Source organism: Molothrus aeneus, chromosome 3 (genome assembly GCF_037042795.1).
Source record: "Molothrus aeneus isolate 106 chromosome 3, BPBGC_Maene_1.0, whole genome shotgun sequence".
NCBI classification, from domain to species: domain Eukaryota; kingdom Metazoa; phylum Chordata; class Aves; order Passeriformes; family Icteridae; genus Molothrus; species Molothrus aeneus.
The window spans coordinates 2,225,716-2,253,372 of record NC_089648.1 but is presented as its reverse complement, the minus strand read 5'-3'; the positions used below and the strand labels follow the sequence as shown (position 1 = coordinate 2,253,372).

Here is a 27,657-nt window from a genome sequence, read left to right as displayed (position 1 = left end):
TCGCCCCGCGGAGCGGCCCCAGCCCTTCCCGGGCAGGGCAGGCAGTGCCTCCATCTGCTCCGCAAGCGCATTAAGGGATCGGTGCTGCGGTGCCCGGGCCATCTGCCAGGTATCCCCCGCCTGTGTCTGTCTGTCTGTCTGTCTGTCTGTCTGTCTGCGCCCGTGTGTCCCCTGTGCCGGGAGCCCCGCGCGGTGCCGGGGCAGCGCCGAGCCCCCTGTGCAGAGCAGGATCGGGGGAACCCGCGGTACCTGCGCGGCGGCGGGCGGCGGTCCCCGCTCGTAGAGCGCGGCGGGCGCCCGTGTGCGCGGGTCGAGCGGCGTGCGGAGGCAGGAGGCGGCCAGGCGGGCGGCCCGGTGCGCGTCCTCCATGCCGGCAGCGGCTCCGTGCGCTCCGCCCCGCGGGGGCGGCCCCGGGCCCGGGCGGGGCGCGTTAACGCCCGCACCGAGCGCCGCTGCGCTGCGCTGCGCTGGGCTGGGCTCCGCTCGCCGCCGCTGCCCGTGTGGCGGAGCTTTAGGCGACTTCTCGCAGGATTTCAGTGGGAACACCCAATTCTCGCTGCAGAGCCCGCGGGTTTTGCGCCCTCGAGTTATTAAAGAGGCTTTTTACGTCTTGGTGTTTGTGCTTCAGGTAAGCAATATCAGGGTAAGGCTAAACCAGGAGAAGCAGAAGCATTCTGTCCTAGGAATATTCTACCCTAAACCAGGAGAAGCAGGAGAATTCTATCCTAGGAATATTCTCTCCTAAACCAGGATAAACAGGAATATTCTGTCCTAGCATATTCTACCCTAAACCAGGAGAAGCAGGAGCATTCTATTCTAGGAATATTCTATCCTAAACCAGGATAAACAGGAACATTCTGTCCTAGGAATGTTCCATCCTAAACCAGGAACATTCTCTCCTGGGAATACTCTATCCTAAACCAGGATAAGCAGGAGCATTCTCTCCTAGGGATATTCTATCCTAAACCAGGAGAAGCAGGAATACTCTATCCTAAACCAGGAACATTCTGCCCTAGGAATATTCTATCAGGACAAGCAGGAACATTCTTCCTCTACAAAGAAGAATGATTTGTGGATGGACCTGTTTAATGTAGTGAAATTACAAATACTTTTTGTGATGAAATCACGCACAATTGTTGCTGGAATTCTTGTCAAGATTCGTAATGAGGGAGGACAGCTTTAATCATAGTACCTGAACTAAGATCATTGTTGGATGTGACCCTGTGGGGTAAGGCACTATTTGCAATTTTTAACAGGCAATGAATAATTAATGCAGAGCATTAATGCCTAAATCGATTGTCTCATTTATTAATTAGCAGTTGAGTTATTCTGTTTGTTCTACTTGGCAAGTCACAACAGCAGGACAACACCATGGTGGAAATTTACTCAAAAGCTCCAGCTCAAACCAATCATGAATGGAAATGTGAGAAGAAATGGAAGAAACACTCTGCTTAAAACATTAAGAGGAATCAGGTTGTTTCAATATAGCAATAATGGAGATGAAAGGGTTAATTTAAAATGTCAGGCTAAGAATTAAAAGTTGGGAAGCTAATTTGCATTATTACAGAGCAGTGTACTTTTGACTTCTCAGCAGCTTTGGGAAAGGCAATTATTCTGGGAGCAGAGGGAGGAAGGCCTGTGAAGAACACCCTCTGCAGGGCCCTGGATCATGTAATGGCAGCAGGAATCGCTGCAGAGCTCGGGAGAGCAAGGAACGGGAGGGGCTCCCACTGCAAAGATCCTCCTAGAGGCACCGCTGAGGGCAGCACCACCACTCCCTCAGGGAAGGCTTTGGGAGAGGCAGCTCTAAGCCAGCCAAGTGTTACTGGAGTGCGCTTCAAGGGTGTTTTTAGAATATATCACACGAGGCGATTGGTCACCTTCAATGTTTCAGCCCTAAAGCAAATGTAACCAAATGTAACAAACCCCAACAAAATTATCCAGCCAAGAGTCAGGTAGACTACTGCGTGTTTATTGACAAAACAGCATTTTCTTTCTGAAAACCAACTGTTACTTAAGTTAAACCTGATCGAAGTACATCAGTCTCAGTGGAGTTTAAGACAATTCACACAGGCGCTTTTGGTGACGAGTCCATATTCCAGCTACAGGGCAGGAGCTCAGGGCCTTGGTCCCCACCTGGGCTCAGCTTATCCTCGAGTGTTCACCTGCAGGGAGGACACACAGTCAGACAGAAGAAGGCACAGGATGTATCACAATTCCTCCTTTGACAAAGATCCTGGCCTTTTGGTGACTAATTCCTTGCTTTATGGTGCAGTATTTATAATTCATTAGCTGCAGTTATTAAAAGGCTGAATGGTCTTAAGTAGCACACAAACTGAGAATACTCTGCACAGTAACTGCATGTTGAAGCACAGCAAATGAATGACAACGTGCTGGTGCTTGTGAAGGAAGGATAACCCAGAGCAGGATGCCAACATCACTCACCACATCATCAATCTTGAGGATGCTGCGCACGGTCTCTGTGGCGAGGGTCAGTGCACTCAAGGACACCAGCAGAGGCTGCACCACCAGCTCCTCCAGGATGTTGGAAATGCCACCCTAGGGGAACAAGGAGCCTTCACTTTGTGCAAGACACACTACAGGCACATTCAGCAATTTTTCTTTTAGCAGAATCCTGAGGGCAATCAACTCCTGGACTATCACAGGGCTTTCACCTGCAACAGGGGCATTACAACACACATCTTCTCTTCCCAAGCACTTGACATATCCAGTCAAAACTAGGTAACAAAAAAGGTCAACAGTGCCAGTTGAGAAAAAGCTGTGGTGCTACTCCCAACTTATGACCACCTTCCACTGCAGATCCTACTGATGGATGTTTTGTTTGTAGCTGAAACGTTTTTGTGGAGATGTGAGATGTTTCCTGTCGTGTGCATAAAGCATTTAATATCTGCTATTATCAATGCTCAGGATGAGCTCCTGAGAGAACAAGCTGTCATTTCCCTCTAATTTAAGGGAGGCTACCACCTTGCCCTGTCCCTAGTCCAACCCTTAGGAGGTTAAGCATTCCCCCTGTAACACCCAGCTATTCCAACCCCTCATTACCTTCCTGACGTTAATGCCAGCAGTTTTCTCTCCTTGGGCATGTCTGTTTCGGAGCTCTGTTACCGTGGAGATGGGGTTGAGCCCCGCGTTCTCAGCCAGGGTGGAGGGAATGACCTCGAGTGCATCCCCATAGGCACGGACGCAGTAGGAGTCCATCCCCTTGAGCGTCCGCGCGTACTCGTTCAGCCGCAGCGCCAGCTCGATCTCCGGGGCTCCACCGCCAGCAATCAGAGCCCTGGGGGCACAGGGATGCCATTAACCTCACCTCACACCAGTGCACACACAACCAGGCTCTAGGAGTTACTCATGACCCAAGTGAGACATTACCTTTTCTTCACTAAGCACCTTATGACACACAGGGCATCGTGAATGGAGCGCTCGGCTTCCTCCAGCACCAGTTTGTTGGATCCGCGGACCACGATGCTCACAGTTTTCCCAGGGTTTGTGCAGCCTGTGATCTGAAACATAAAACCAGATACTGACACTGGGGAGGAAATAAAAGCTTGGGACAAAAAGACACTGCCATTGGCACTTTCAAATTCTGTAACAGCACTGATGTCTGGCCAAGCAAAACCACTGCACCGCCGAAGCTGGTGGCTACTCAGAGCTTAGAAATAGGTACTTAAATGTAATAAATTCTACAGTAAAATACATCAAAGCCACCAGTTATTAAAATAGCAGACAGATGTTAAGTAGGATTAACATTTTGTCCCTCACTCACCTTTATTAGTTTCCCAGAACCGTTCAAGTTGACCTCCTCTGCCAGCTCAGCAGAGCCCAGCATGTCAGGGGTGAATTGGTCAATGTGAGCCACAGGCTTAGTTCCAATTGTCTGAAAAAATAATGGGAAAAAAAATTAATCCAGAGGCTGACTGCAGAGTCAGCAAGTACACTGCATGTTGTTCTTCTGCACGTGACAGTAAAATGCAGAAGGGACTGTAGCTTTTACATCTCTCCTGAATCCTTCTACAGAAGGGTGACTGCTCAGCAGAGCAGGAATGTTTTTTAGGGCAGTGTCTGCTCTGGCATTATAGTCAAAACATGAAACTTGTGAACGTGTCACAATAAACTGGCCCCGCCTGGGCAGTTGGTTTTGGGGTAGATTTTAAAACACTGCTGCTCATTTATATGAGCCACCTTACCTTACATATAAACTCAATGTCCTCTCTTTCAATGTCTTTAACCACCATGATCTTGACTTTGTTCAGAAAATGGAGGGCCAGGTCACTGAGAGCATCCCTGAAAACAAGAGGGAAGGAATCAAGTCCCAGTGCTCAAATTCTTCAGAGTACAAAGTAAGGATGCCATCAAACTCAAAATACAGACAGTGCTGGTGCTTTCTAAAGGCAAAGCCACTGTTACTCTGCCAAGTGTGACTGTGTTTGGCTTCAGTTTTCCACACAATTCCAACGGTGCCTGGGTATTAACATACCTCAGGATGGACTTCTGAATGAGCAGCACATTGCAGCCAGCCTTCTTGATCTGCTTCACCAGGTTCAGGATGTAGGCTCTCTCCTCACGCAGCACTCTGTCCATTTGAGCATAATCAGAAACAACAATCTGGTTGTCCATCTGTCTCAAATAAAAAAGAGAAAAGCAAGTGTCAAAATGTGCCACATTCTTTACTGGAAGATGCTGTAATTCTAAACAAATAAGCATAACAGCAAAATGCTATTAGAGACAGTTCAGGTAACACTGAATTTAAGTTTAAGCCATTTTTAACGTAATTCAAACTCAATTTATAATTTAAACAACTTTTTAATACCAACTGTAATTTTTTTTAGGACCCAGCAGCTCTTCACTGTAGCCATGGCCCAGAGTTGACACCACAGTATCTTAAGAAAACATTTGTTATTCTGTTTGCTTGTCCCAAGTCCTAGAGGATGAGGACTTGCTCTAGCCACAGTCTGACTTACATCTGTCTTTGGAGCAGACAGGCAGAACTGAATGAGGCCAATTTTGGCTTTTTCCACTCTGGTTACGCCGGTGTTTGCCACCTTCTGAGTCAGGACGAGTCCCTCAACCAGTTCACAATCATCAATGGTGCCCCTGGAAACAAACACAACCCATCACTGGAGCACTCTGGGAAACTGAGGTCACAGAGACAAAATCTGTCTAATTACAAATTGTTTCTTACCCCAGCTTCTTAACAATTTTAATATCTCTGAGGTCCACACTATTGGCTGTAGATGGGTCAATCACCTTCATCACTGCATCCACACTCATTGGAGAAAGTAAACTGGAATACTGACACACGACCTAAGGGATTCAACAGTACAGAAAGCATGGTGAGAGGCTTCACACTGATGAACAGCAGTTTCACAACAATATTGTCATTGTCTTTCAGTATTTGATGCCAGAATTTTGCAGCAAAGATGTCTTAACAAGGCATCTTCTTCATGGCTGCTCCATGGCAAGGACAGAGCAGCAACTCCAGGGGAAACCCACCCCAGGGATGTGCAGAAAATGGAACTGCAGGGCCTGGCTGGGCTGGAGCTGCCAGTGAGTGCAGCTGTACCTTGGAGTTGAGGGAGGTGGTTGCACTGTTCAGCAGGGTCTCCCTGTCACTGAGCTCCACAGGCTGGGCCATGTTGGTCAGCACCTCAATCCCTTTGTCCAGAGCCTTCTGGAATGACTCCGAAATGATGGTGGGGTGAATTCCTGTGCAGAGCATAAAACATGCCTGTTACACACTCCACCCTTTCAAACACATGTCTTTTTGGCTTTTCTTCCCCATCTCTTTCCATTCTAAAACTCAAGGTGCCCAGGTCAGAATAAATTGAAGGCATTTCAGCAGAATGTTCTTCACCAGTGTATGACCTCCCTTATTATTTCCTGCCATTAAACCTGAGGGAAGTGATTTGCCAAGTGATTTGTCCTCACAGATAAGTCCCCTGCAATCCCTGACATCCCAGGAGCGCTTTCTCCAAGTTCTCTTGGCATCCCTAAAGCTGCTGCTGTTCAACTGATGCCTGTGAGGAGGCTGACACTGATTAAACTTCAGATTTCCAAAAACTGCTTTTCCAGTCCTGTATGAAACTCCCCAATTTCCCTGGAGCGTGGGATCCACCCTTTATCCTTCCAACTGATTACAGCTACTTTCAGCTCCATCCCACACGTGCAAGAGGACAAAGTGACTGCAGTACCTACACTCTCTGCATGCTACATGAATTTATTTACCTTTCTGAAGGAGTCTGGAACAGGCATCCAAGAGAGCTCCAGCAATGACCACAACAGAGGTGGTGCCATCACCAGCTTCAATGTCTTGTGCTTTTGACAGCTCTACTAACTAAGGGAGGAATTATGGTAAAAAAATAAATATGAGAGAGCTGTTTACCCATACCCAGACACTTTTCTGGCCAAAATACAGCTAGGGGACAGTGAGTCACTTCCAGAAGCAGAGCTTTTTTCCCCAAATTTAAAACTGATCACACCTATTTAAAAGGTTTGCCTTTTCCTTCCCTGGAGGAGGGTCACAGGAAGCTCATTTCCATCTCCAACCACAACCAAATCCATGAACATTGAACATCTCAAAGGACCAGCTACTGTATCCTCAGACCACCTGGTCATACTTTCACTCATTCCCTTCTGGTTTGCAACAGGAAATTTTCCTTCTCAAATGATGCATGCAGGTTTGGGCTACATTTTCTTAAAACTCTTTCTCAAAATTTCATTTTTCTTATGTTTTAAAACACATCCAGAGGGATTGTGCATAAGGCACATGGGTAATAAATAATGGTTTGCAACTCTTAAGCACATGCCACAAAATAAATGTTCCTGGAGCACAAGGCACAAAATCTCCTGCTCTGTCGCTATCCTGGGTAATGCTCCTCAAATCCACACAAAATGCAAAAGAAAGCACTCACCATTTTGGCTGCAGGGTGCAGAACCTGCATTTGTTTCAGGATGGTGGCACCATCGTTGGTGATTGTCACATCTCCCTTAGCATCCTGAATCTGGGAATAAAGGGCAGGAACACAGTTCTGATCAGCAGCTGCAAATCTCTCATTTGAGGCTCAAAATATTTTTTAACATCGTTTTCAAAACCAAGATGTCCCACTTTCAGTTCCCACTTTCCCTTAAATACTTGGAACATGGGAAAGAATTGAGGCAAAAGGAGGCATCCTCTAAAAGACACGTTGAATTACAGTATCTCTAGTAAGCTTAATGTTCTTAGAATTTAAAACATAAAGTTTACCATTTTATCCATTCCCTTTGGTCCAAGGCTCGTTCTAATTGCATCGGCAACAGCTGGGAAGAGAAGAAAACGTTTCCAAGCTGATCTAAAGAACTGCAAACACTCCATCATTCAAACGTCTTTTCTAAAGAGAAAATTCCTGCCCCTTTAAAGCCCCCAGGCAGAGTAAAGGATCCCAACGAGCGGAACGATGTAAAACGCTGCAGTGTCAGGCCTGATTTCCACAGTTCTTTGTTTTTAAACCATTATTATCGGACCCCTTGTCTGCAGCCATTTTAGGCACAAAGGAGCAGAACGCAGCGCGCCGGGGGCTCGTGTCAGTGCCCAGGGCCGCATCCCGGGCACCTCCCAGACACCGCACCCAGGCAATTCCCGCTCGCAGCCCGGGGCACGGTCCGGCCGGTGCCAGCCCCGGGGATCCATCGCCCCCCGCCCCAATTGCGGCCCACGCGGGGCCCGGGCCCGGCCCCGGGGCGGCTCCCCCCGCGGCCGCCGCACCTTTGCCGGCGGCGATGTTGCTGAAGCGGATCTGGGCGGGCTTGTCGCGGTCCTGGTAGGCGCCCTTGGCCCTGCCGCCGGCCCCGGCGGGGGCTCTGCCGGGCGCGCTCTCGGGCATGGCCGGGCCGGGAGCGGAGCGGGACGGGAACAGGCCGGGATGCTTCCAGAACGGGGCCTTCCGCCGCGCGTCACGCCGGGCTGCCCGCCGCGCGCCTGCGCGCTGCGCCGCGGCCGAGCGAAACGCCCCCTTCCACCCGCCTGCCGGCGAACGGCGCGGACGCCTATGAGAGGAGCCGCGCGCTCTCTCGGGGCTTAGGGGAGGTTTTCCCGCCTGGCTGGGCCGGGCTCGTCTCGCGCTGCGCTCGTGACCGCAGGGGGGCGCCAGGGCGCGGCCGGGGATGGTCCCGCCCTCAGCCCTGAGGGAGCCGGAGCTGAGGGAGGGATGGAGTGGGGTGGGCTCACAGCCCAGGGAGTGCCGCTCTCATCCCTGAGGGAGCCGGGAACTGAGGGAGGAATGGAGCAGGATGGGGCTCACAGCCCCGGGAGTACCGCCCTCAGCCCTGAGGGAGCCGGAGCTGAGGGAGGGATGGGGCTCACAGCCCAAGGGATCCCGCTCTCATCCCTCAGGGAGCCGGGAACTGAGGGAGGGATGGTTTCACCCAGCGCCAGGCAGCCCCAGCCTTTCCTTTTTATAAATCTCGATGTGCCACCTTGCAGCTTTTCCCTCCTTAGCTCAGGACCTGCTGTGTGCCATCCCACCTGTCCTTGGTGGGTTTTGAAGGTCTGTTTTTTGCAGAACCCATTGAAGGAGCAGCTTTGTCACAGGTGAGCTCAGACAGGATTGACTTTCAGGAAAACAACACGTACAAGGTATATTTTTTGGAACAGCCTGAACTGCCCATGTGTCTGAGAGGCTCAGCTTGTATCACCATTGTAGAGCAGTAGCCTTTATCCTCACTAAAAATAGGGTTAGATTTGAAAAATGGTTTATTAGGAGCTTAACCACTGTATTGCTATAAGAAGCTCCTGTTTTTTTTTTTTTTTTTTTTTTTAATTTTATATTTCTGGATAGCTATTTAAGTTATAACAGAATACAAATGTAATGTAGTTTAGATGCAAAGCACATACTCGAACCCACAAAGTGAATTCATTTTGTATTGTGCTCACAGTAAAACACAACAGCTCAAAAAAGAGCTCTGACTGAAAGGAAAATGCCCACATAATACCTAAACCCTGTGATTTTTATGGCATATCTTTGGCTGAGTGTGAAAAGCCAGGGTTAAAAGTGCTCCTGTGTAAAGAAAATGATCCAAGAAATGTTCCCCTGCACCAGCAAGGTGTAAGAAACAGGTGGAGAATGGGAGCTCTTGAGGTTCTTTTCCATTTTCTAGCACCTGCACCTATATCAGGAGCTTGTTGCGAGTGAAACACAACCTCATGGTGAACAATTTTCCAGTGCCTGCAGCAGCTCTGTATGGTGAGACATCAAAACCCAGCATTTGGGCAGTTGTCAAAATGGAGAAATAGGGAAATCATGACTCGATCATCTTTCTACCATTTCTAGCAGTTGCTTTTGATTTTATTTCTTTGCTGGGTTTATGCACCTTTGAAACAGATAACTGAGAAGAGGGTTTGGAAGTGGATGATCTTTGCGTTTTTATATTCAATTTTTAGCAGGCAGAGAGGAAAGCAGTTTTTGTATAAAGGTAGAGAAATGCACACCTCGGTCATATACAGGGAAAAGGTCTACCTAGTAATAGTCTGGATACATCTGCATTTATATCACCTCTAAAATTACCCAAACACACTCTAAAAATCACTGTGAACTCTGACCCTGCGGTTCAATTACACCCAGCAAGGATGGCAGCAGTGCCAAATCCTGGATATTTAGCACTACTGCAATGTTACAGCTGGAATCAATAAAGAGCCAAGGTTTCAAAGGAGCTGCTGAGGAAGGTTTGGGCTGTGCTTGGTGCCCTCCCTGTTACCTCAGGTTAGGGATCATTCAGGGTTTGTTGTGGTGTCCCAGGCAGTTCCTGGTTTCTCCTGGGTGTCTATAGTCAGTGGCATGGCTGCATCCGAGGACATTGTGTAAATTTGGGTGCTGGCAGATGTCATTTCTCTGCTGCTGAGCTGGCCTTTGGGCTTGGCTTTGCCTCAGCAGGCCACAAAGAGCTGAGAGGAAAACACAGAGGGATTGTGCACTGCTACCAGCAGTTACCACGTGCTGTCAGTGGTGCCCTAGGGCTGGGAGCAAGGATGTTCCAGGATTTGGAAGGAAATTTGGAAGGTTAGAGCTGGTGCTGTCCCAGTTACACATGGCTCTGTGCTTGGCAAAAGCAGCTCCTCCAGGGCTAAGGATCATCTGGAGTCTGTTTGTTCCACTGCTGGGTGCAGCCTGGATTTTGAGTGGCTGTGAGCTAAGTTTGGAGCTGCTGAGGTCAGTGGGTTCCTTACAAACAGTTTTGGTCTGGCAGGGTTCCTTCAGGGCAGACAAAAGGGTTCATCAGCCCTCAGGACAGACTGGATTATGCTGGATTTGAGATGAGTTGTCTGGCTGATTTAAGGGGGTTTTGTTCTCCACTTTTGTTATCCCCTGTCATCCTCATTCTGTGTTCAGTGTGAGCTCCCTGGCCATGGGTTGGTTCCATCTGAGGCCCTTGCAGGTGTGGAGGTGGCACCAGCTGGGGACTGACCCAGAGCAGGCTCTGTGGTTTAGGGCTTGCCATGTCAGGGTGAAGGCTGAGCTTTCAGCCAGGGCACCCAAGGAACAAATGTGTCATTAGGTCACATTTAAAGCCAGCACTCCCTGAAGCCTTTTGGATTTGTCTTAAGAGCTGAGTTTAGATTTGGAGTTGCCTGCACTTTATGTTGCTCTCAGTACCCTCTTATCATCATTTCTGGCTATTCTCACCTTTTCCAGCATCTCCGAGAAGCAATGACAATACAAATCCCACAATAAACACCCCCACACAAGATCCTGGGGTTGTAACAGAGTCTTTTAGCTTAGTTTCTTGAAAAAAAAAATAAAATTGTGTACTTAGTATAGAACCTGGACCTAATTTTGACTGTAGAAACTCTGCATTTTCTGGCTTGGTGTGAATAGGCAGCTTCAGGAAGAAGAGAGGTTTTTAGTTAGAGCTGCACTGAGGACAGAGCTCGGTCCTCTGGGGATGTTTGTTGCTGACATGATGTTCCTGAAATGGAGGGTAATCTTCCAGGGGGTGTTTTTTGCTTCTCCCTGGAGATAGCTCACCAAGAGTCCTCGAGGCAGCAGTGATGACAGCAGAAGGAGTGATTGCCACAAACAGGGTGACATCATTTAACCCCATGGCCTTAGATAAGTTGTTAAAGACCATTCCTTAATCATGCTCTGATAAGAGTGAGTAGCTTCTAAACATTGAATAAATGCAATACTCAAGTCTTCCCAGCATGAAGTTTTTTGCACAAGTAAATTTTAGTTTTTAAGAGAACTCTCTACCTAGAGAATATATTTTTTTTTCCTTCTATCTGGAGTTTCATTCCAGAAGTTTTGGCTCGTGATGCCTGAGGCTGAGCCCTGCAGGAGCTGCCAGCCCTGCCTGCCTGGGATGGCTGCTTCCACCTCCTGGAGAAGACAATGAATGAGGGATTCTGGATTTTATGGATTTTCTTGAGATTCTTTTACTTGATTTCTTCTGGTTTTCTTTGTTTCATTTCTGCTCTGGACTATGTATAGTAAAGAGCTTTTGCCCCATTCATCCTATTCCCTCCATTTCTTGTTAATATTTTCTGAGGGTTTTTTCTCCCTTATGTTCCTTTAAAAAATCTAATTTGCCATCCATAGATGAAAAGGCTGCTCACACAGTTTTTCCAGTGAGGGATCTAGGAAAAACGAGGACATATGCTGTGGGACTGTGTCAGGAAATGCATGCAGTGCCATACAAGTATTACCTTATTGCATGTACTTGTAGCTAATGTCACCCAGCAGAGGAGGGTGAGGGCTCTGCAGCAGCACAAAATACAGGGCTGCCCTGTGGTTTGGGAGGGAAGAAAAACTCTCTATCAACAGTGATTTTGTTCTGCTAAGGCATCACTGCAAACATTGCTATTTATTTTTCCTCTAAGTGCAATGAATGTGATCTGATCTCTGCTTCTAAATCTACAGTAGATAAAATCTTACTGCACTTATAGACTGATTTTCCAGTTTTTCTAGGCAGTAATTCCCTCCTTGCTCTTACAGAGAAAAAAAATACATTTTTCCTTATCAGCGGCAACCTGGCAGTGAAGTTGCTGGTCATAAGGCTACAAAAGGAATGAGAGGCAGGGACAGACAAGCTGCTGAGTAAGTTTGTGGGACTGGGACTGTTGCTGCTGTTAATTCTCAGCAATCTTTCCCTTCACACAGGAGCACACGGGTAGTGTAAGTCAGTCTGCAGGGTGAGGCTGAAGCTCTTTGGTGAAAGAATGAGCATTCCCTTTGTAGGAATTCCTGGGGAGATGATTCCCCCCTCTCCCTCTAGGTGCCAGCAGAGCACAAGCCTTGCTGTGAGGCGTTGCCTCCTGGATGTATTTCAGAGCAGTGTTAATTTGTAATGCTGCTTGATTACTTTTTAGAGAGATTGGGGTTGAGTGGTTGTCCTATTCAGAACAAACTCTGCATCCTTTGGAGAGCTGATGAAAAGAAAAAGCACCGGAGTTTAATCATGTTCTTTGATGGATCTGTTTCCACAAATACAAAACATGTTCTCACCTGTGATGTCTCTCTCTGTGTTTCACAGGTAAAGAACCAACCAGAGGCTTCTTGGCAAGCAACATGCTGAGCCCTCAGAAGCGTCCTCGTTTGTAACTCCACACAATGTGTTGTTCCAGAGATCCCTGGGGAGGAGCATGGCTGGTCCAGGGCCGTGCTTGCTGAGGGAGCATCGTGGTTGAACTTGTGCATCCTTCCAGGAGGAGGCTGATGGAGCCTGGGATGTGGTGTGAGCTCCCTGCCTTGGGCTGTGTCACATTTAATGCCTGTCACCCCTCTGGCCTGGGACAACTGACAAGTGGGATCCCTTCTGGTGCTGAATGGATCAGGCTGAAGCACCTTGTCCTGCTGCCCTGGGCTTTCCCACATGCCTGCTGACAGGGCTCTCGGGGACTGCTCCTCTAATGGCATTGATTGCACCAAAAGCAAGGTGCGCCTCTCTGCTCCCTCACAGCCAGCAAGAGTTCTGGCCCTTAAAGAGCTTTTTTTTTTCCTGTATGGAGGCCATCAGCTGCATTTCCCAGAGTGTTTCTGCTGGGAGAGACTGTGAGCCTGTGACTGATTGGCAGCTGCTGTTCCAGATGGAGCATTGTGCACTTCTGCCACAACAACCAGGGGATGCACCCACAGGCACTGTGGGCTGCTGTGGACTCTCTTTGCTTGGACTTGGACTTGGTTTTTGGGAAGAAGTGAATGGAGAAGGATCTGAGGAAGAAAAGACACAGAGGAAGAAAGCTACACAAGCCGTTCAAAAACTGAATTTCAACGCTCTCTGCACTTCCCCCAAGTGATCTTCCTCTCAGAGAAACAGAACAAGGGGAACTGCCCAACAGTAAGTGAAGTTTTAGTTATATTTTTTATATGTCTGCTTTTTATAGCTATTAAAAATTGTTTCAGAGATGTTTGGGTATTCCAGCAATGCTGCCATAGGTTGATGATTTGAAGCTGGAGGTACAAACAGGATTTGCTGTCGGGTGCAATCAGGAAAAGGGGGAGGAACAAGCGGGCGGAGCAAGGCCGGGCAGCTCCCCAGCACGGCTTTATCGGGAAAGTTTCCGTGGTTCCTTTGCTTCCCTCACTGCCCCGGTCCTGAGCAGCTCTCTGAGAGCTCTGGAAAGAGTTTATGAGTTGGTCATTACTAAAATGAATTATGAGTTTATTGAGTTGGTCATTACTAAAATGAATCCTGGTGAAAATACAAAGTGGTAGTACCGGAAAAAAAAAATTTAAAAAAAATCTGCATTTGAAGCACTGATACTTCTCATAGGTGTTGATAAATACAAATCCCATGTTTTTAACCCTGCTGCTACATCTCATACATTCCCCTTTCCACTTGTGGAAGGGTTGAGTGTTACCAGGCACTGCCCCTGGCTGGGGCACCTGTGCTTCAGGATGGTTCATCAGCTCAGATGGGATTGGGCTGTTTAAGCTGCAACAAGTGGGGATTGTGGGAAGCAGGACTTGTACATTTGTGTGGCTCCAGAAAGGGCACTTTAAAAGAATGGCAGGGTCTGATGTGTTCCCTTGGCTGTGAAATTCAGGAGAGGCTGGCATGAGAACTGGTTGGAGAAATGAATTGTGATGAACTTCCTAGTTCAGTGATTATGAGCTGTGGTGTGGTAAAGGGTAGTGAGATATGTCCTGCCAATACCTCACTTTAAATGATGTCCCCTTGTTTTGGACTAACTCATATTTAAGTTGAAGCAATCTTTATTTCCAGTTGCAGTATCTTTTTTCCCTGCCCTTCTCTGGAACTAATCTTTGAGACAATATAAATTGCTATTCACAAATCTCTTATTTTGCTTTGTTTCTGGTAAAACCAAAGAGCCCAGCCAAGGTCTCCTAGAGCTATGCTGTACAAACACAAGGGAATGGATGATCTCTGCCCCAGTTTGGGATCGTGACTCTTTGGCTCACTTGCTCACTTCAAATGACAATCATATGTACCCAATCACTAAATCCTTGAGAAAACGCAGGAAAAGCCAGGCCAGAAATAAATATAAAAACCTAGGTCCAAACAGAGAAAACTCTGAACTACCAGAGTGTGAAAATAAGACATTTTCAAAGTGAGAGGTCACACCATCCTGTCCTCTTCATTTGCATTTCACTCCTATTAGGAGTTTGAGTCATGGGGCTCAGCCAGACTTGGGGTACACATGGCAGCAATCTGTATCTGTCCAGTGATGGTCATTCCCAGAGGACAAATTCCCAGGAAAGGACTGCAAGCCCATAGTGGTGACAAAGGAGCAAGCCTCCTTCTGCCACATACAAAATGAAAGCTCTTGGGACATCAGAGAACACAAATCTAACATCATAAAAACATTTCTTTACTACACGTTGAAAGTTCATTCCAAAACAACAAAAGGAGTTAATTTCTCAGGCCAAACATTGTAAATGGTAAAGACAACACCAAGATCCATGTCTTTAACAAAAAACCAGAACGTAGCTCTGTGGCTTTTATTTCAGTAATACTGAAAGCATTAAAAACCCCAAAAGACTGGAACAGAGACTCTTTTACACAGTGCAGCACCTTCCCCTCAGAGTTCAGAGGGTTTATGCACTGTGTCTGTACAGCAGCAGGAGAGGCAGCTCCTGGAACTGAGGCCTGGGGAAATACCAGACTGGGACACCTCTTTGGATTCCAGTGGCAAGCTCAAAGTTGGGATTGTCAGCATTTCTTACCGTTATTGTCCAGGAATTGGCACCCAAGAATTCATTTGGAAGGTGTTGCCAGACCTGTCTGCTGCTAGTGCAGGGGATTTGGGTGTTTCAAGCCTCAGCAGCACACACATTCAATTGCTTCATTACTTGGCTTTTTGCCTCTGTATGAGGCAAATCATCAGCTGCTAAATCTGTAGATGGGACGGATGATTGGGATGGAACATCCTCTCTGCTTAAAACCCACTGGGAAGCAAATGTCAACATGCTCCCCTCCCCCCTGTGTGGGTCACTGCTGTACTGCAAACCCCCCACTGCCTGTGAGCTTGTTTTGGGAAGCACTTGGGGGCTCGTTTGTGCACAACCTCATAAAAAGTCAGAACAAAACAATTGCCCCAGTCCTAAGGATCCTGCACAGTCTGTGACTCCAATTAAATTTCATGTTTCGTTTTCCTGAACTGAAGTTACATTGATCATCTGCACCCATTGCATTTGCTTAGAGCAGTCAGATCTGCACAAGGCCTTGTCACTGAGCCCACTCACTCCTTTCAGCTGTACTCTCTCTATGGATAGTACCTTTAAAAAACTGAACCCCCAGCTTTGATCTGTGAATAAAAGCAGAGTACGTCTTGCTAAGCTTAATGCACCTTGGATTGCAGCTCTCATCTGACTGTGTTCATGAGAGATACTGGAGGCAGACAGCTGGCCAGGCAGCCTCTCACTGTGTGAAATTTATGCTACTCTATTTGTAGGTGATTACAAAAACAACTTTTCAAGGTTAGTGTCCAGGCTTGCTGCTGCTTAGCACAGGAACAGGAGTCCACAGACTTTTTTCTGCTTGAGTAACTTCATTATTAGTTTTTCTCTTTTTTTTTGGTGGTTTTCTTTCCCTTAGAAATGTCAGGGTTATGGAATCTGATGGTTCATAGTTTTGCTGAAGGACACTTTCAGAGTCTCATAAAAACACACCAAGGTGATGGAGATAGTGAACTTTGCATAGAAAAATCATCCAGAGCTAATTAGTGGTTTGTACTTTTAAGGGATAATCAAATGCTGGGTTCTTGTAGGAGACTAAGTGTGTGCCATACTGCTCACTCTGAGGCTTTTTACACGCCTTGCACAGACATACAGACAAAATAATTGTGGTAATGAGAAAGAGTCCACTTGCTGCAGACAGACCAGCAAAAACATACTTGTAGCTGGGTTTTGTTTTAAAGCTGGTGCACGAATTACCTGGAATTTCCTGGTCTGTTGTAGTCTGGCTGGACCCTGCTTTGTTGGAGGCAGTGACACAGATGTGGTAAGTGGTGAATGGCAGCAGGTTGTACAGGGTGTACTGCCTGGCCGTGGGGTAGATGTTGTCCCTGACAAACTGCCTGTCCTCGCTGTCTTGGGCACGAAGCGTCAGCTCATAGCTGTGAACGACGGAATATGGGGCACACCAGCGGATCTGTGCAGAGCTGTCGGTGATTTCAACCACTGCCCTGAGCCTGGGCGAGCCTGGAATCTCATCTTCCCTCGAGGTGCCAGGACACGAGCACTGGGATATGTTCTGGAGCTCCCTGCACGGCTTCTGCAGGTGCCTGCAGGGGTCGTAGTCACAGGCGGCCTGGGCCGGCTGCGCCGGGCCTTCCTCCCGTGGCTCTTCGTAGTCGTAGTCATCGGTGTAGTGTGGCGATGGGGTGCTGGGCACAGCCTCTGAGGGGGCACTGCTCCTCGCGGGGTTCAGCTCTGGGGGGCTCGTCTGGGGGGCGCCTTGCCTGCCCTGGGTGACAGAGGGCTGACTGTGGTGGTGGGTGGTGTGGGGGACTCCTGTTCCTCCAGCAGAATAGTCACTGCTGGTCTGGTTGAATGGCCCTGCTCGAGGGAGTGTCGTGTCTGTCGTTCTGGGCTCTCTCTGTAGCTGTTCTGTTCCAGCTGGACTTGGGGAGCTGTGGTCCAGGGATTGAGCAAAGAGCTCTTGGAGAAAAACTGGGAAGGAGGTTACAGATGCCAAGGAAGGGGGACTAGTTGTGGACTCAGGAACTGCCTCCTCCTCATGGGAGGAACTGTTGGCCTTTGTTAGGATGGGCTCTGTTGGATTGGATGCTGCTGTGCTCCTTGTATGCCTCTGGATCAGGGAGCTGGTATGGGTGTCTTTGGTTGGCATTGGGTTGGATGTTGCTGTGCTCATGATATCTCTCTGGATCAGGGAGCTGGTATAGGTGTCTTTGGTTAGCATTGGGTTGGATGTTGCTGTGCTCATGATATCCCTCTGGATCAGGGAGCTGGTATGGGTGTCTTTGGTTAGCATTGGGTTGGATGTTGCTGTGCTCATGATATCCCTCTGGATCAGGGAGCTGGTATGGGTGTCTTTGGTTGGCATTGGGTTGGATGTTGCTGTGCTCATGATATCTCTCTGGATCAGGGAGCTGGTATGGGTGTCTTTGGTTAGCATTGGGTTGGATGTTGCTGTGCTCATGATATCCCTCTGGATCAGGGAGCTGGTATGGGTGTCTTTGGTTGGCATTGGGTTGGATGTTGCTGTGCTCATGATATCCCTCTGGATCAGGGAGCTGGTATGGGTGTCCTTGGTTGGCATTGGGTTGGATGCTGCCGTGCTCATGACACCCCTCTGGATCAGGGAGCTGGTGTGAGTCAAATCTGTGGTCAGCAGAGCCGAGTCTGTTGTTACTAGAGCAGAGGCATCATCACTGGTGAAGCTGAAAGCATCACCCTCAGGAAGGGCTGTGTTTGAGTTGGGCTGTGTAACGTTGCTCTCTGACTGGCATTTGTTGTAGAGCTCCAGCAGTGAAAAAGATGTTGAAGGTCTGCTCGAATCTTCCTGGGATGTACAAAAGGTCTCCCCAGCCCTGCAGAGGGAAACCAGAGTAGTCAAGATCCAGAAGAACACTACAGGTTTCTGTTCTGTTCAGGCTGCCTGGATTGGAATTGGTGACCTGCTGTCAAAACCATCTTTTTGTTAGTGAGAATGTGAAACCACAGCTAGATTGCCTTAACAAGAGTCCAGGCAGCTTTGCACAGCGCTGAGTGTGGAATTTAGCTGGAACTGGCTTTGTAAGGTGCAGGGACATCTTATGCCCGAGGGGAAGTGTCCTTTGGTACAACAATGGCTGTGAACTTTAGCAAAGGGCATCGGCATTCAGCTTGTCTTAAGGGTCAGACTTTAATGCAGCAGTAACAGGGGAACACATGCAGGGAGCTGTAACAGGATTCCCAGGATTCCTAATCCATCTGGTTTAGGCAGCTGGAGGTGGGCTGATGTGGGACTTTTAAATGACTAAGATCGAATTCTTTATTTACTCAGCCACTGAAATTCTGGTAAAGAATGCAACTGCTAAACCCATCTCGATGAAACACTGTCTAATTTCAACAATCTACTCCCCTGCTCTCTGAGAGATTTGATGACAAATCTTCTTGGTGGCCTTTGAAAAGGAAGAGAGACCATTTATATGCAAATATTTCCTTTAACTGCAGCTTACTGTAATTAGTCTGTAAAACTGAGGGGAGCGTGAAAACAATAGGTGAGAAATGGTGCTATTTGCAAGGGGTTTTGTTGACTGCCGGTGGTGATGTAAGCTTTGCTAGTAGCAGGGTGAGGAGAAAATAATTTATTAACGATCTTCCAAAGTTTCCCAGTTTCTGTTCCCCAGCGCTGGCACATCGAGACAGCTGATTTTCTAACTTCAGCTAATACGGAAACATGTGAAATATGGTCCAAAACAGAAAGAAAATATTCTCACCTAAAAGTAGAACCACAGCTAATAACACCTTATGCTGTGTCCCTGAAAGGAACATTACTTTGCACTTCTACCCCTTGTGGGAGGGAAGAACACACAAGGAATTTGAATAACTCAGTGAATGGCGGTGAATGTCTGGTCCCCAGACAACTTGCACGCTGGAGCTGTGTCTGCAGAGCATTACTCGATCTCTTGGGCTCACTTACTTTTGCAGAACAACTTTCTCGGGCTTGGACAGCAGCCAGGAGAGCTGGCAGCTGCACAGCAGAGGATTCCCGTACAAGTTGATGGTGATGCCATCCGATGAATTGGTGTTCCAAGGATTAAAGGAACTCAGGTTACAGCTACGAGAAGACAAATGCAATAATTAAGAAATGCTGAGCTACCTCCCAACGACTGGAGTGTGCTTAGGTGTCCCTTACCCTTAGTGTGTGTAAGGCACAGAGCAATATTCCCAGTTCCCCTGGCAGTGAGCAGTTATTAAACCCACCACCCTGCATTCTGCATGCTCAGAAGATGCTCTCTTCTTTCTAGGACTTTAATTCCTTAGAGTTTGGGCATGATTTTTAGCACTTTGAACTGGTATTCCTGCAAGGGTTGGAAAGTGCTGTGTAAATTCAGTGGGGCAATCAAGGGGGGATGGAATCCATAGGATTTTTGCTTTGTATGGGTTTATTTTCCTGGAACTGGTTTCTAGGCACAGCCAGTGCTCTAGTGTTTGTTTTCTGATATGCTTATATCTGGGTCGCTATTATAAAAATGTTTCAAAGTGCTCTCCAGATTTTTTCCTTTATGCTGGCTGCTCTGTGTGCACTTCACCTGCTTTTATTTTGATAAATCAGTTTCAGATTTTGCCCCTCTTAGTATTTCAGGTATGTGATGTATGAAGAGGTGGTTCCCCTAGAATGAAGACTGAAACACTGCTTTTACTAATGATGAACAAGGAGCTATATTAAACTCTCACACTAAAAGTGGGACAGGATTTTTGTCTGCTTCTGAGATGCAGGTTTTGGAGAACTGTCAGCACTCATCCTTGCAGAGCAGGGAACCCTCAGTGACCTGCTTCTCCTCTGATGGGATTTTGCCCTTGGAAGCCTGGTCTTTATCACAAGCAGGGTTCAGTGGATCTGTGCTGATCCAAACAGCTGGGTGAGTTTATCTGTTGGACAGGGAGATAAGGCAGAGGAGTGGGAACACAATGGATGCAACCTCAAGCAAACAATTAATTGTGCTATGAGCCCCAGGCTGCCTCTTTGGGCTGTATCAGCTCTATCAGGCCAGATCACAGATTTTACCGGGCAAAGACAGCAAGTCCACACCTCCTTCCTAAATCTGATAACAAACTGTTCAATTCAGCTCCCAGGCACCACAGGGCTGTGAGGCAAAGGCAGCAGGATGTGAGGAAGGACAAAAAAACCCAACTCACTTCTCAAATGAGAGATGGCTCAGGTGAGGAGCACTGTCAAACATCTCTGTCTGCACGAAACCCAGGGAATGAGAGTCCTGACAGTGCAGCTCTTGGAGACCAGGCAGGGACTTGAGGAAGTCGCTGTCGAGGCTTCTTAACCGTGGCATGTTGGTCAGGTGAAGGAATCTGAGGTTGGCCAAGCCTCTGGCCCACTCTGGTTGAACTGAAACAGAAAAATATTTACACCTGTTGCCTGAACAGAGCATTCCTGTGGATTTCTGCCTAGAAACAGGGTTTGAATTCATAGATATGAAGTGTCTGTCACCTTCTGCAGCTATTCTCTTTGGGAAAGGGATAGAACAAAAGTCAATACACCAGTGTGTAAACACTCATGCAGCTGCATTTCTGTAATAGTCCCCACAGGTCAGGCTGTCGTAGGGCAGAGGAAAAGGGGAAAATAGGACAACAAAGCTGATAAGAGATATGGAATAGATTTCTTGTTGGGTGAGATGAAATGAACAAGGATTTCTCTGCTCAGGAAAGCGGTCTACAAGGTCCTGACTGGTGCAAGAAAAGCAAATCATTCTCCTAGCACGAGAAAATAGCCAGGAGGCATGAAACTGAAAGGATGGGTCTTGTATGAAAGGGCCTTTCTGTCCCATGACTCAGAAGGGTAACTCACTGCCACAAGACACATTTATGGAGGAAATTTGGTGGTGCAGCTGTTTAATGTGAGTTGAAGTGAACCTTGAGGAGGCTGTGCCCCAGGCTGAGAGCAGCTGGGCAAGGCATCTCACACCTGTGTGTCTCAGCACCTCAGGTATAAACTGAGACTGGCAGGGCCAAAGGGAGAACACATCCTGTGGATTGCTCGGGGCAGGGATTGTCTCCCCCCTCAGCGGGTGGAAGTATTCGGGCTGTGGATGGCACAAAAAGCCTCTTTCTGTGCTACTTCAGTGCAGCTCTAAAAGCTCAGTGTAGCTGTGGGGACAAAGAAAGATTTCAACAGCCTGTCTGGAAAGAGAAACTAATTTCCTCCTGTGCTTCCCAAAGCTAATCCCGGGGCTGACAGGGAGATGACTGTCAGTAGCAGACAGTGGGATTAGCGTGGAGGTGGGTGACTACACTGGGACAAACCCTCCTGTCTCATGGTCTTTGGTCTCTGCCCTTCCTTTGGGAGGCTGCTTTGCCTGAGAGTGCCTGGAGCAACTGTTTGCAGCTTTCAGTGTGGGGTGTTCCCCCTGTACTCCAGGCTCAGTCAGGATGGGAGCCATGGTCCCCAGCAAGGCTTCTGCTCCCCTGGCCTGACCAAGCCCTGTGGTTCCAGTGGGAAACCCAGGAGACTTACTTCTCTCAAGAAAGGTCCTGCTCAGATCAAGCACATTGATGGAGTTTCCAGGCCTGTCCATGGCCTCGTGGGGATCTGTGCTGATGGCAAAAGCAGAGTCCCTAATTCCTCTGCTGTCATCCTGCCCGAGCAGCGTCACAGAGAGGTTCAGGACCTGCAGCTGAGGGTAGCAGGAAAAGGCCAGTGGCTGGATTTCCATCAGGGGATTTCCAGCCAAGGACAACCACTTCAGGTTAGGCAGGACAGAGCCGTGGCAGGATGGCACAGATGACAGCTTATTAAAGCTCAAGTCCAGCTTGTGGAGATTGCTGAGGACTTTAGATCCCCACCTCACTGCCCAGAGGTGGTTGTGCCTCAGCGAGAGGACACGCAGCTGTGGCAGGTTTGCTATCTCTGTGCCATTCACCTCCTCCAAGAGGTTATTGCTGAGATCCAGGCTCTGCAGGGCCTCTGGAAGGCAGACTGGGAAAGCTGTCAGGCTGCTGTTGGTCAGCTGCAGGGTGATCCAGGTCCTGTTCTTTTGGTCCTCACAGGACATACTGGTGAGATTAACATTCTCCCAAGTGTCCTCCTGAGCCAGCTGGAAAACGGTGGTGACATCCCTGGCAGCTGCTCTGCTCACTGGGCCATGTGCTGTGGTCCCCAGCAGCAGAGGGAGGATGAGCAAGGGTGACAACATCCTTCTCCAAGGTGCTTGCAGTTTGCAAGATCTGTTTCCTTTGTGTTTCAGGGAGGGAAAAACAAAACATTGACATTTAGAGCTAAAATCCTTCCAGCCATCTACAAACTAGTTAAAAGAAAAACAGTTTATAAACCCTTTGCTATTATATCCAGACAGTGATAAGTGATAATTAATAGCTCTTCTGTAATTAAGCCCAAGCAAACATGAATCCTCAGGGACAGAAGTACCATGCAATCTTAGTCTAAGTGTGCCTACAGTTGTTCATGCAGAGAGCATGAACCAAGCTGTGTCCCACAGCAGGCCCCTCAGTGCCAGCAGGTTGTCCTGCACTGCGTCCAGTTTGGCCAGCCCAGTGGGAAGAGTTTCCCGTGGGGTGATACCCAAACAACCGGGTCCAGTGTGCCTGTGGCAGGGAACTGTTTCCTGTGGGGTTGTGTAAAATGAATGGATCCGAGGACAGAGGAGAGTTACCAAACTTTAAGGCCCAGGATCCCAAACTGGGCTGTGTTGTGTTGGAGTGGGCAGGTAAAAGCACCTTTCCTGTGTTAGGAAGGACTTTCCTTTCCTTAGCAGAAGCTGGAACAGAAAAACCAGGGCCTTGTGTGGGCTCTGCCAGGGCAGTTCTGCCCCATCGTGAGCACAGTCCCAGCGGGGACCCCACAGGGGTGTCTGGGCTCCTGAGGAGCGGGCAGTGCCCCCGAGCCTGTCTGCCAGGCAGGGCTGGGCCTGCTGTGGGTGAGAGGCACAGACAGGCTCTGCATGGCCCAGCTGCTGGGAAAGGATGCACTGAAAATGCAGCTCCCGAACCACATTTCAGTGGAAGTGGTCAGAAACCGAGTATGCTCCTGGATCGGGGCCCCAAAGGCCTGAGCGCCAGGAAACATGTTATGGAGTGTTACAGCTGCCTCCGTGCTCCCTCCTCCTCCCACCCCTGCTTTGGTCTTTGTAAAAAAAAAAAGTCCACAGTGACTCGTACCCACAGGTAATGTGTGTGAGAGGAAGGAATTAACCCCAGCCCCAAACTCGTGCTTTTCTTGTTGAGCTGTCTTTTGTGCTTCCCGGTAACAAAATGACGATTCCTCGTCCAGAAACATATTACAGTGTAGGGTGGTAACCGAAACCCCACGGATTATGAAACATCTCAGTCTTATTCCAAAGTTTAATTGCTCCTCGCTGTTCCCTGAAGGATGCCAGGTCTTGCCCAGACCGTTATCCTTTGCTGCCATCCCAGGTTTGAGGTAGGGACCAGCAAAATAGTGTACACCGGAGCACCAAATAATGTGTTGTGTTTGCCTGTGTCCTTTTCGTCAGACGGCACCGTGCAAGATCCGAGCAGCCTCCGGGCTTCCCGGTCACCGGAGCCGCTGGATCTTCTGCTCCGCAGCACATTGGCGGGGAGAGCATGGGAGGAATTGGGCTGCTGTATTCCAATCTTAGATTTAGTCTTAATCCTTGCCTCTAAACCGCGTCCGCTCGCACGTACCTGTCCAAAGTCCCGGTGTCTCGTGCCTCCGCTCCGAGCGGCTCCGGCTGCTCGGCCCTGATTTTATAGGCTCGGGGTGACTCAGCCGGCAGCGTGAGCTGCCTCTCTCCCGGTCCCAGCTTTCCCTGCTCCCTCCTCTGCCCACAGGCTCAGGCGAGGTTTGTTCCAGGCTCGCTCCCCCGCATCCAGCTTTGAGAGGGGGCGGCTCCGGGCAGCTTTCCCCGCTGCCTTGGCCCTAGCAGGAGGTGGGTGGGAGGGCTCTTATTTCCCAACGCTCAGGCAGGGCAGCTCCCGTCTGTCTTTGTCTGAGCAGAGGGGGGTAAAGGGAAAAGATCAGTGTCAATAGTCCCGACTCTCACGTCTTCCACCGACGGGGGGAGGGAGCGGAATTGTTGTGTTCCTTTGTTGGCAGGTCAGGATGATGTAAAGCTGAGGCTCTGCCTGTTGACATGAGCTTTGGTCTCTCTTTAGGCGCCGATGAGGGGCTTCAAGTGTTTAAATTTCTAAGACTCTTGCTCTTGGGGAGTAAATTCTGCAGGAGTTCACGCAGGACAAATTACTTTCTAAGGAGGCCCTTAGGATATGTCAGAAGTGAAACTCTCACCTGCTCCTCCCGCAGAGAGGAATTCTCTCTGCCGACGGAGAGGGCGTAGGGCATCTCAGTCCCCGTGTGACGGCCTTTGGGAGGCCTCTCCTGGTCCCGCTGTGCGTGGGCTGTGTTCTCTGTCCTGCATCTGTGTAACACATGGCTTGGGACAATTCCCTTCCCGCTACTCCTCTCATCCTTTGCTGGATAAGTAAAACTGACAACATAAACCATCTCCCACTGAGGGACCTGCCCCGAGCTGGGTTTTTCAGCATTCCCACAATTCAAACAATAATTAGGTCGAGAGCAGAGAGTAAAGTTAGGGAAATGATCCCAGACAGGGATGAGTTGATGGAGACTGTTCCAAAGTAAAAGCTAAAGGGTGGTTGTTCTGTTGCTACTGTAGGACAATTAATTGTTAAAATTTCCAAGGAGAACAGTAGTCAGTGCTTTTCCTTTATCGGGGCAACAAAACAGATCCCTGACATGAAGGCAGCACCGACCTGTAAACTTCGGTGCTAAAGTGCAGATAAAGGCCTTGCTTGCCCAAAAACGTTGAGTCTGCGAGCACACATTAGGCAGACCTTATCTACTGACCGAGTGGGTCATCGTGAGCGTGGGGAGAGAGCCTTGAAAAACACCAGAACATCCACAGAGCAGAGATAGGCGCTTCCAGTAGGACTCTCTGGAGCCGCGGCTGTTCCCTTGGAGGCCAGGCGAGGTGCACACGGTGTTCCCCCGCGGAAGGGCTCTGGGGCAAGGCGGATGGTTCCTAAACGAAGGGCTGATCCCACCCCTGACCCCGGGGCCCGGCACGTGCGCGCCCGCAGGTACCTCCAGAGCTCCGCGGTTCAAAGGGCGAGGCGGAGCAGGTTACAAAAATCTGAAGAATTTGGTGTAAGGGGAGGAAAGCCCAGCTTCAGGCAGGCCGCTGGAAATCCTGCCTTCCCTCTGCCTTGGCAGAGCTGCCGGCTGCCTGCGGCACTCCTCTTCGGGAAGCCCAGGAGCAGGGAGGTGGCCTGGCTTTGCCCTGGATTATTAAATACCTGTGATTGCTGCCCTTAGCTCAGTATTTACAGACAGTGAATTTTCATTGCTTATTTTAGGCTTATTTGCTATCTTATTGATTTTAATATTTTTCAAAAAATACTCCAGGAGACTCGGTGAGCCAAAAGCTGCCTTGGTTTTAATGAGTTCATCCTTACTGACTTCATTTTGGAGACTGAGTCGAGCAGACTGTCAGACTGGGACAGCGGATGCTCATTTTGGTGAAGGTGGAAGGGTGGTGGAGGTTTTCTTTGCCCAGAGGCCCTTGATTTCTGAGTGATACAGAGAATCTGTTGCAAGAGGCCGAGCACCCTTGCAAAATGAGCTTTGGTTATTTTTATTTTCCATCTTAGTTTCTGGTTCTTTTTTTCGTTGGCCAGTTTTTGTGCCAGGTATTGTGTTTTCCCAGCTTTTTGCTTAGCTGCAAAGAGCTAATCTCTCATCATCTGAAGTATTTCTGCCATGGTGCTACATCTCAGGCAGCTGCCCAGGTGCTGGTGGAGGTTTCCCAGGGCAGGCAGCAGCCCTCGTTCACCAGTTTCTTTGAAATATCTGCTAACAGCAGGCAGAGATTTCCCCTTTGTGATTCACTTTGGCTTGTTCTCATGTCGCCTTTTATTCTTTTTTCCGCTTTTTTGAGAGTTTCGGTGACAACCTGAGGGAGCGCTTAGCAAGGGCAGGCGTTCCTGTCAGCCTTTTCACACGGGCGATGCAAAGAGAGCTGAGGCAGACGCCCCCTCCCCGGGGCGATTCAGGGCTGCACAAAGCCCCTCTGCCCGCAGGAATTCTCGGGCTGAGCCCTGCATTCCTTAGTGACACCAAGATAAGCAGAGCAGGAGAAGGTGAGGATGGTACCAGGCTGTAAAATTGAAGAGGTGAATGTTTCTTACTGGCCCTGATCCAAGTGATGGTTAAGAAGGAAAATATCCTGAAAAAAAATCTGGAGAAAGGCTTTTAAAGGCAACAAAAGAAATGTTTCACGGATCTGTCCACAGAGTAAGCACAAGCAAGACATTTTCCTGCAGAGAAAGGGGAGAGAATGGAAGAACAGGATTATTTAGCCTGAGGTATCAGAAAGCGATGGGGTGTGTGCCTCCTAACCCAGGCTTTAAGGCAGTGGTGAAATCCCCTGTGGAATTTGATGTAAGAGCAGCAGGATCCATCTGACATCGGCAGTGCTTTACCCTGGCCTGGTTTGGGTCTAATTAAGCACCGCGTACAGAATAGGGCTGCAGCTGAGAGGAAGTGTAAGTTTCCTAAAGGTTTGTTTTCATCTAACAACATTCCTGCCCAGCATTTCATCTCTGTATTGCAAAACTTCGGGGCAGACGCCCTTGTCCTGCTTTCACTTCTTCACTCTTTCACTCCTTCTGGGAAACCTCTCCCACATCTGGCCCTGTGCAATTAGTAACGTGGTTTCTGCAGCCCACCTGGTCTTAACCCTGTGTATAAATAGGTGTGATGAGCTCATGGGAGCCAGGGGTGATCGGGTTATTGCACAGATTAGGGAGGGTGTGGAACTCCACTGCACCGAGGGAATGTCCGGAGCCTGGTGGGACGTGCTGGGTGACACGGCTGGGATGAAAGATGACTCCAGGCTGTGGCTGCTGCAGGTGTCAGGCACAGCAGGCTGGGGCACGCTCCTCTCAGGTGCTGCCCGCCACATCCAGCCTGCAATTATGGAAGTGCAGGAATGCCCTGGGTCCTGCCTTCCCACTCCAACCTCTGCAGGAAGGAGTCTTCCCACTGAAACCTCTCCTCTTTGTAGGAAGAGGAGCTGCAGCCACATGCAGCACTCAAAGCAGCTGGATAAAAACAGCTTCCTTTCCCATCTATTTCCTACCTATTGTGAAAAAGCCTTGCAAAGTGAGTGGGGCAAGGAAAAGCTATGGCTGAATGACCCAAGGAAATACAGAGAGGGGGCATCACCAGGGGATCACTCTCTCAAACCTAAAATGGCAAAGGATAGGGCTTACAGCCAGCCAGGATGAGCTGGCAGAACTCCTCCTTGCAAAGCAGCAGTGCAGGATTCACTCGAAAGGCAGTGACACATTGGGTAAGATTGAAGGAGGGGCAGGAAAGAAAATGGAAATATTTGCTAGTTTCTCTGAAATCCCAGCAGAGACAGCTTGAACTGCAAGTGAACGTGCTTGTTAGCAATGGGATGAGCCACAGCGTGCTAATGAGAGAGCTATGCTCAGATTTCTCCTGTCT

The 27,657-nt window shown here is 48.8% G+C and overlaps 2 protein-coding genes across 2 annotated transcripts; both read right to left on the bottom strand.

Annotated features, from left to right (window-relative positions):
- Positions 1–1,951: 1,951 nt before the first annotated feature.
- On the bottom strand, positions 1,952–7,955 carry CCT4 (chaperonin containing TCP1 subunit 4). Its single transcript, XM_066547735.1, has 14 exons — positions 7,760–7,955; positions 7,262–7,314; positions 6,930–7,019; positions 6,244–6,352; positions 5,582–5,724; positions 5,201–5,322; positions 4,980–5,112; positions 4,496–4,635; positions 4,206–4,302; positions 3,785–3,895; positions 3,391–3,521; positions 3,064–3,298; positions 2,446–2,559; positions 1,952–2,165 (listed from the first exon to the last, which is right to left on the bottom strand). The coding sequence occupies exons 1-14, from the start codon at positions 7,875–7,877 to the stop codon at positions 2,148–2,150; spliced, it is 1,614 nt and encodes a 537-aa protein (XP_066403832.1). The 5' UTR covers positions 7,878–7,955; the 3' UTR covers positions 1,952–2,147.
- Positions 7,956–16,164: 8,209 nt separating this feature from the next.
- Positions 16,165–22,324, bottom strand: LRRN4 (leucine rich repeat neuronal 4). The gene is made up of 5 exons (XM_066547734.1): positions 21,646–22,324; positions 20,316–20,520; positions 19,096–19,233; positions 17,801–18,001; positions 16,165–17,293 (listed from the first exon to the last, which is right to left on the bottom strand). Exons 1-5 carry the CDS (start codon positions 22,322–22,324, stop codon positions 16,165–16,167), a joined length of 2,352 nt encoding a protein of 783 aa, XP_066403831.1.
- Positions 22,325–27,657: the final 5,333 nt, after the last annotated feature.

What these genes read in the sequence shown, in the direction of transcription:
- CCT4 (XM_066547735.1), bottom strand. Translation starts at nt 7,877, where the DNA reads ATGCCCGAGAGCGCGCCCGGCAGAGCCCCCGCCGGGGCCGGCGGCAGG. An exon ending in TGCACCCTGCAGCCAAAATG is followed by an intron (nt 6,353 to 6,929) that starts GTGAGTGCTTTC and finishes TTCCTCCCTTAG; the next exon opens with TTAGTAGAGCTGTCAAAAGC. An exon ending in ACATTGAGTTTATATGTAAG is followed by an intron (nt 3,896 to 4,205) that starts GTAAGGTGGCTC and finishes TTATTTTTTCAG; the next exon opens with ACAATTGGAACTAAGCCTGT.
- LRRN4 (XM_066547734.1), bottom strand. Translation starts at nt 22,324, where the DNA reads ATGTTGTCACCCTTGCTCATCCTCCCTCTGCTGCTGGGGACCACAGCA. An exon ending in AGCCATCTCTCATTTGAGAA is followed by an intron (nt 19,234 to 20,315) that starts GTGAGTTGGGTT and finishes GTCTTCTCGTAG; the next exon opens with CTGTAACCTGAGTTCCTTTA. An exon ending in ACAACAGACTCGGCTCTGCT is followed by an intron (nt 17,294 to 17,800) that starts GACCACAGATTT and finishes CAACCCAATGCC; the next exon opens with AACCAAAGACACCCATACCA.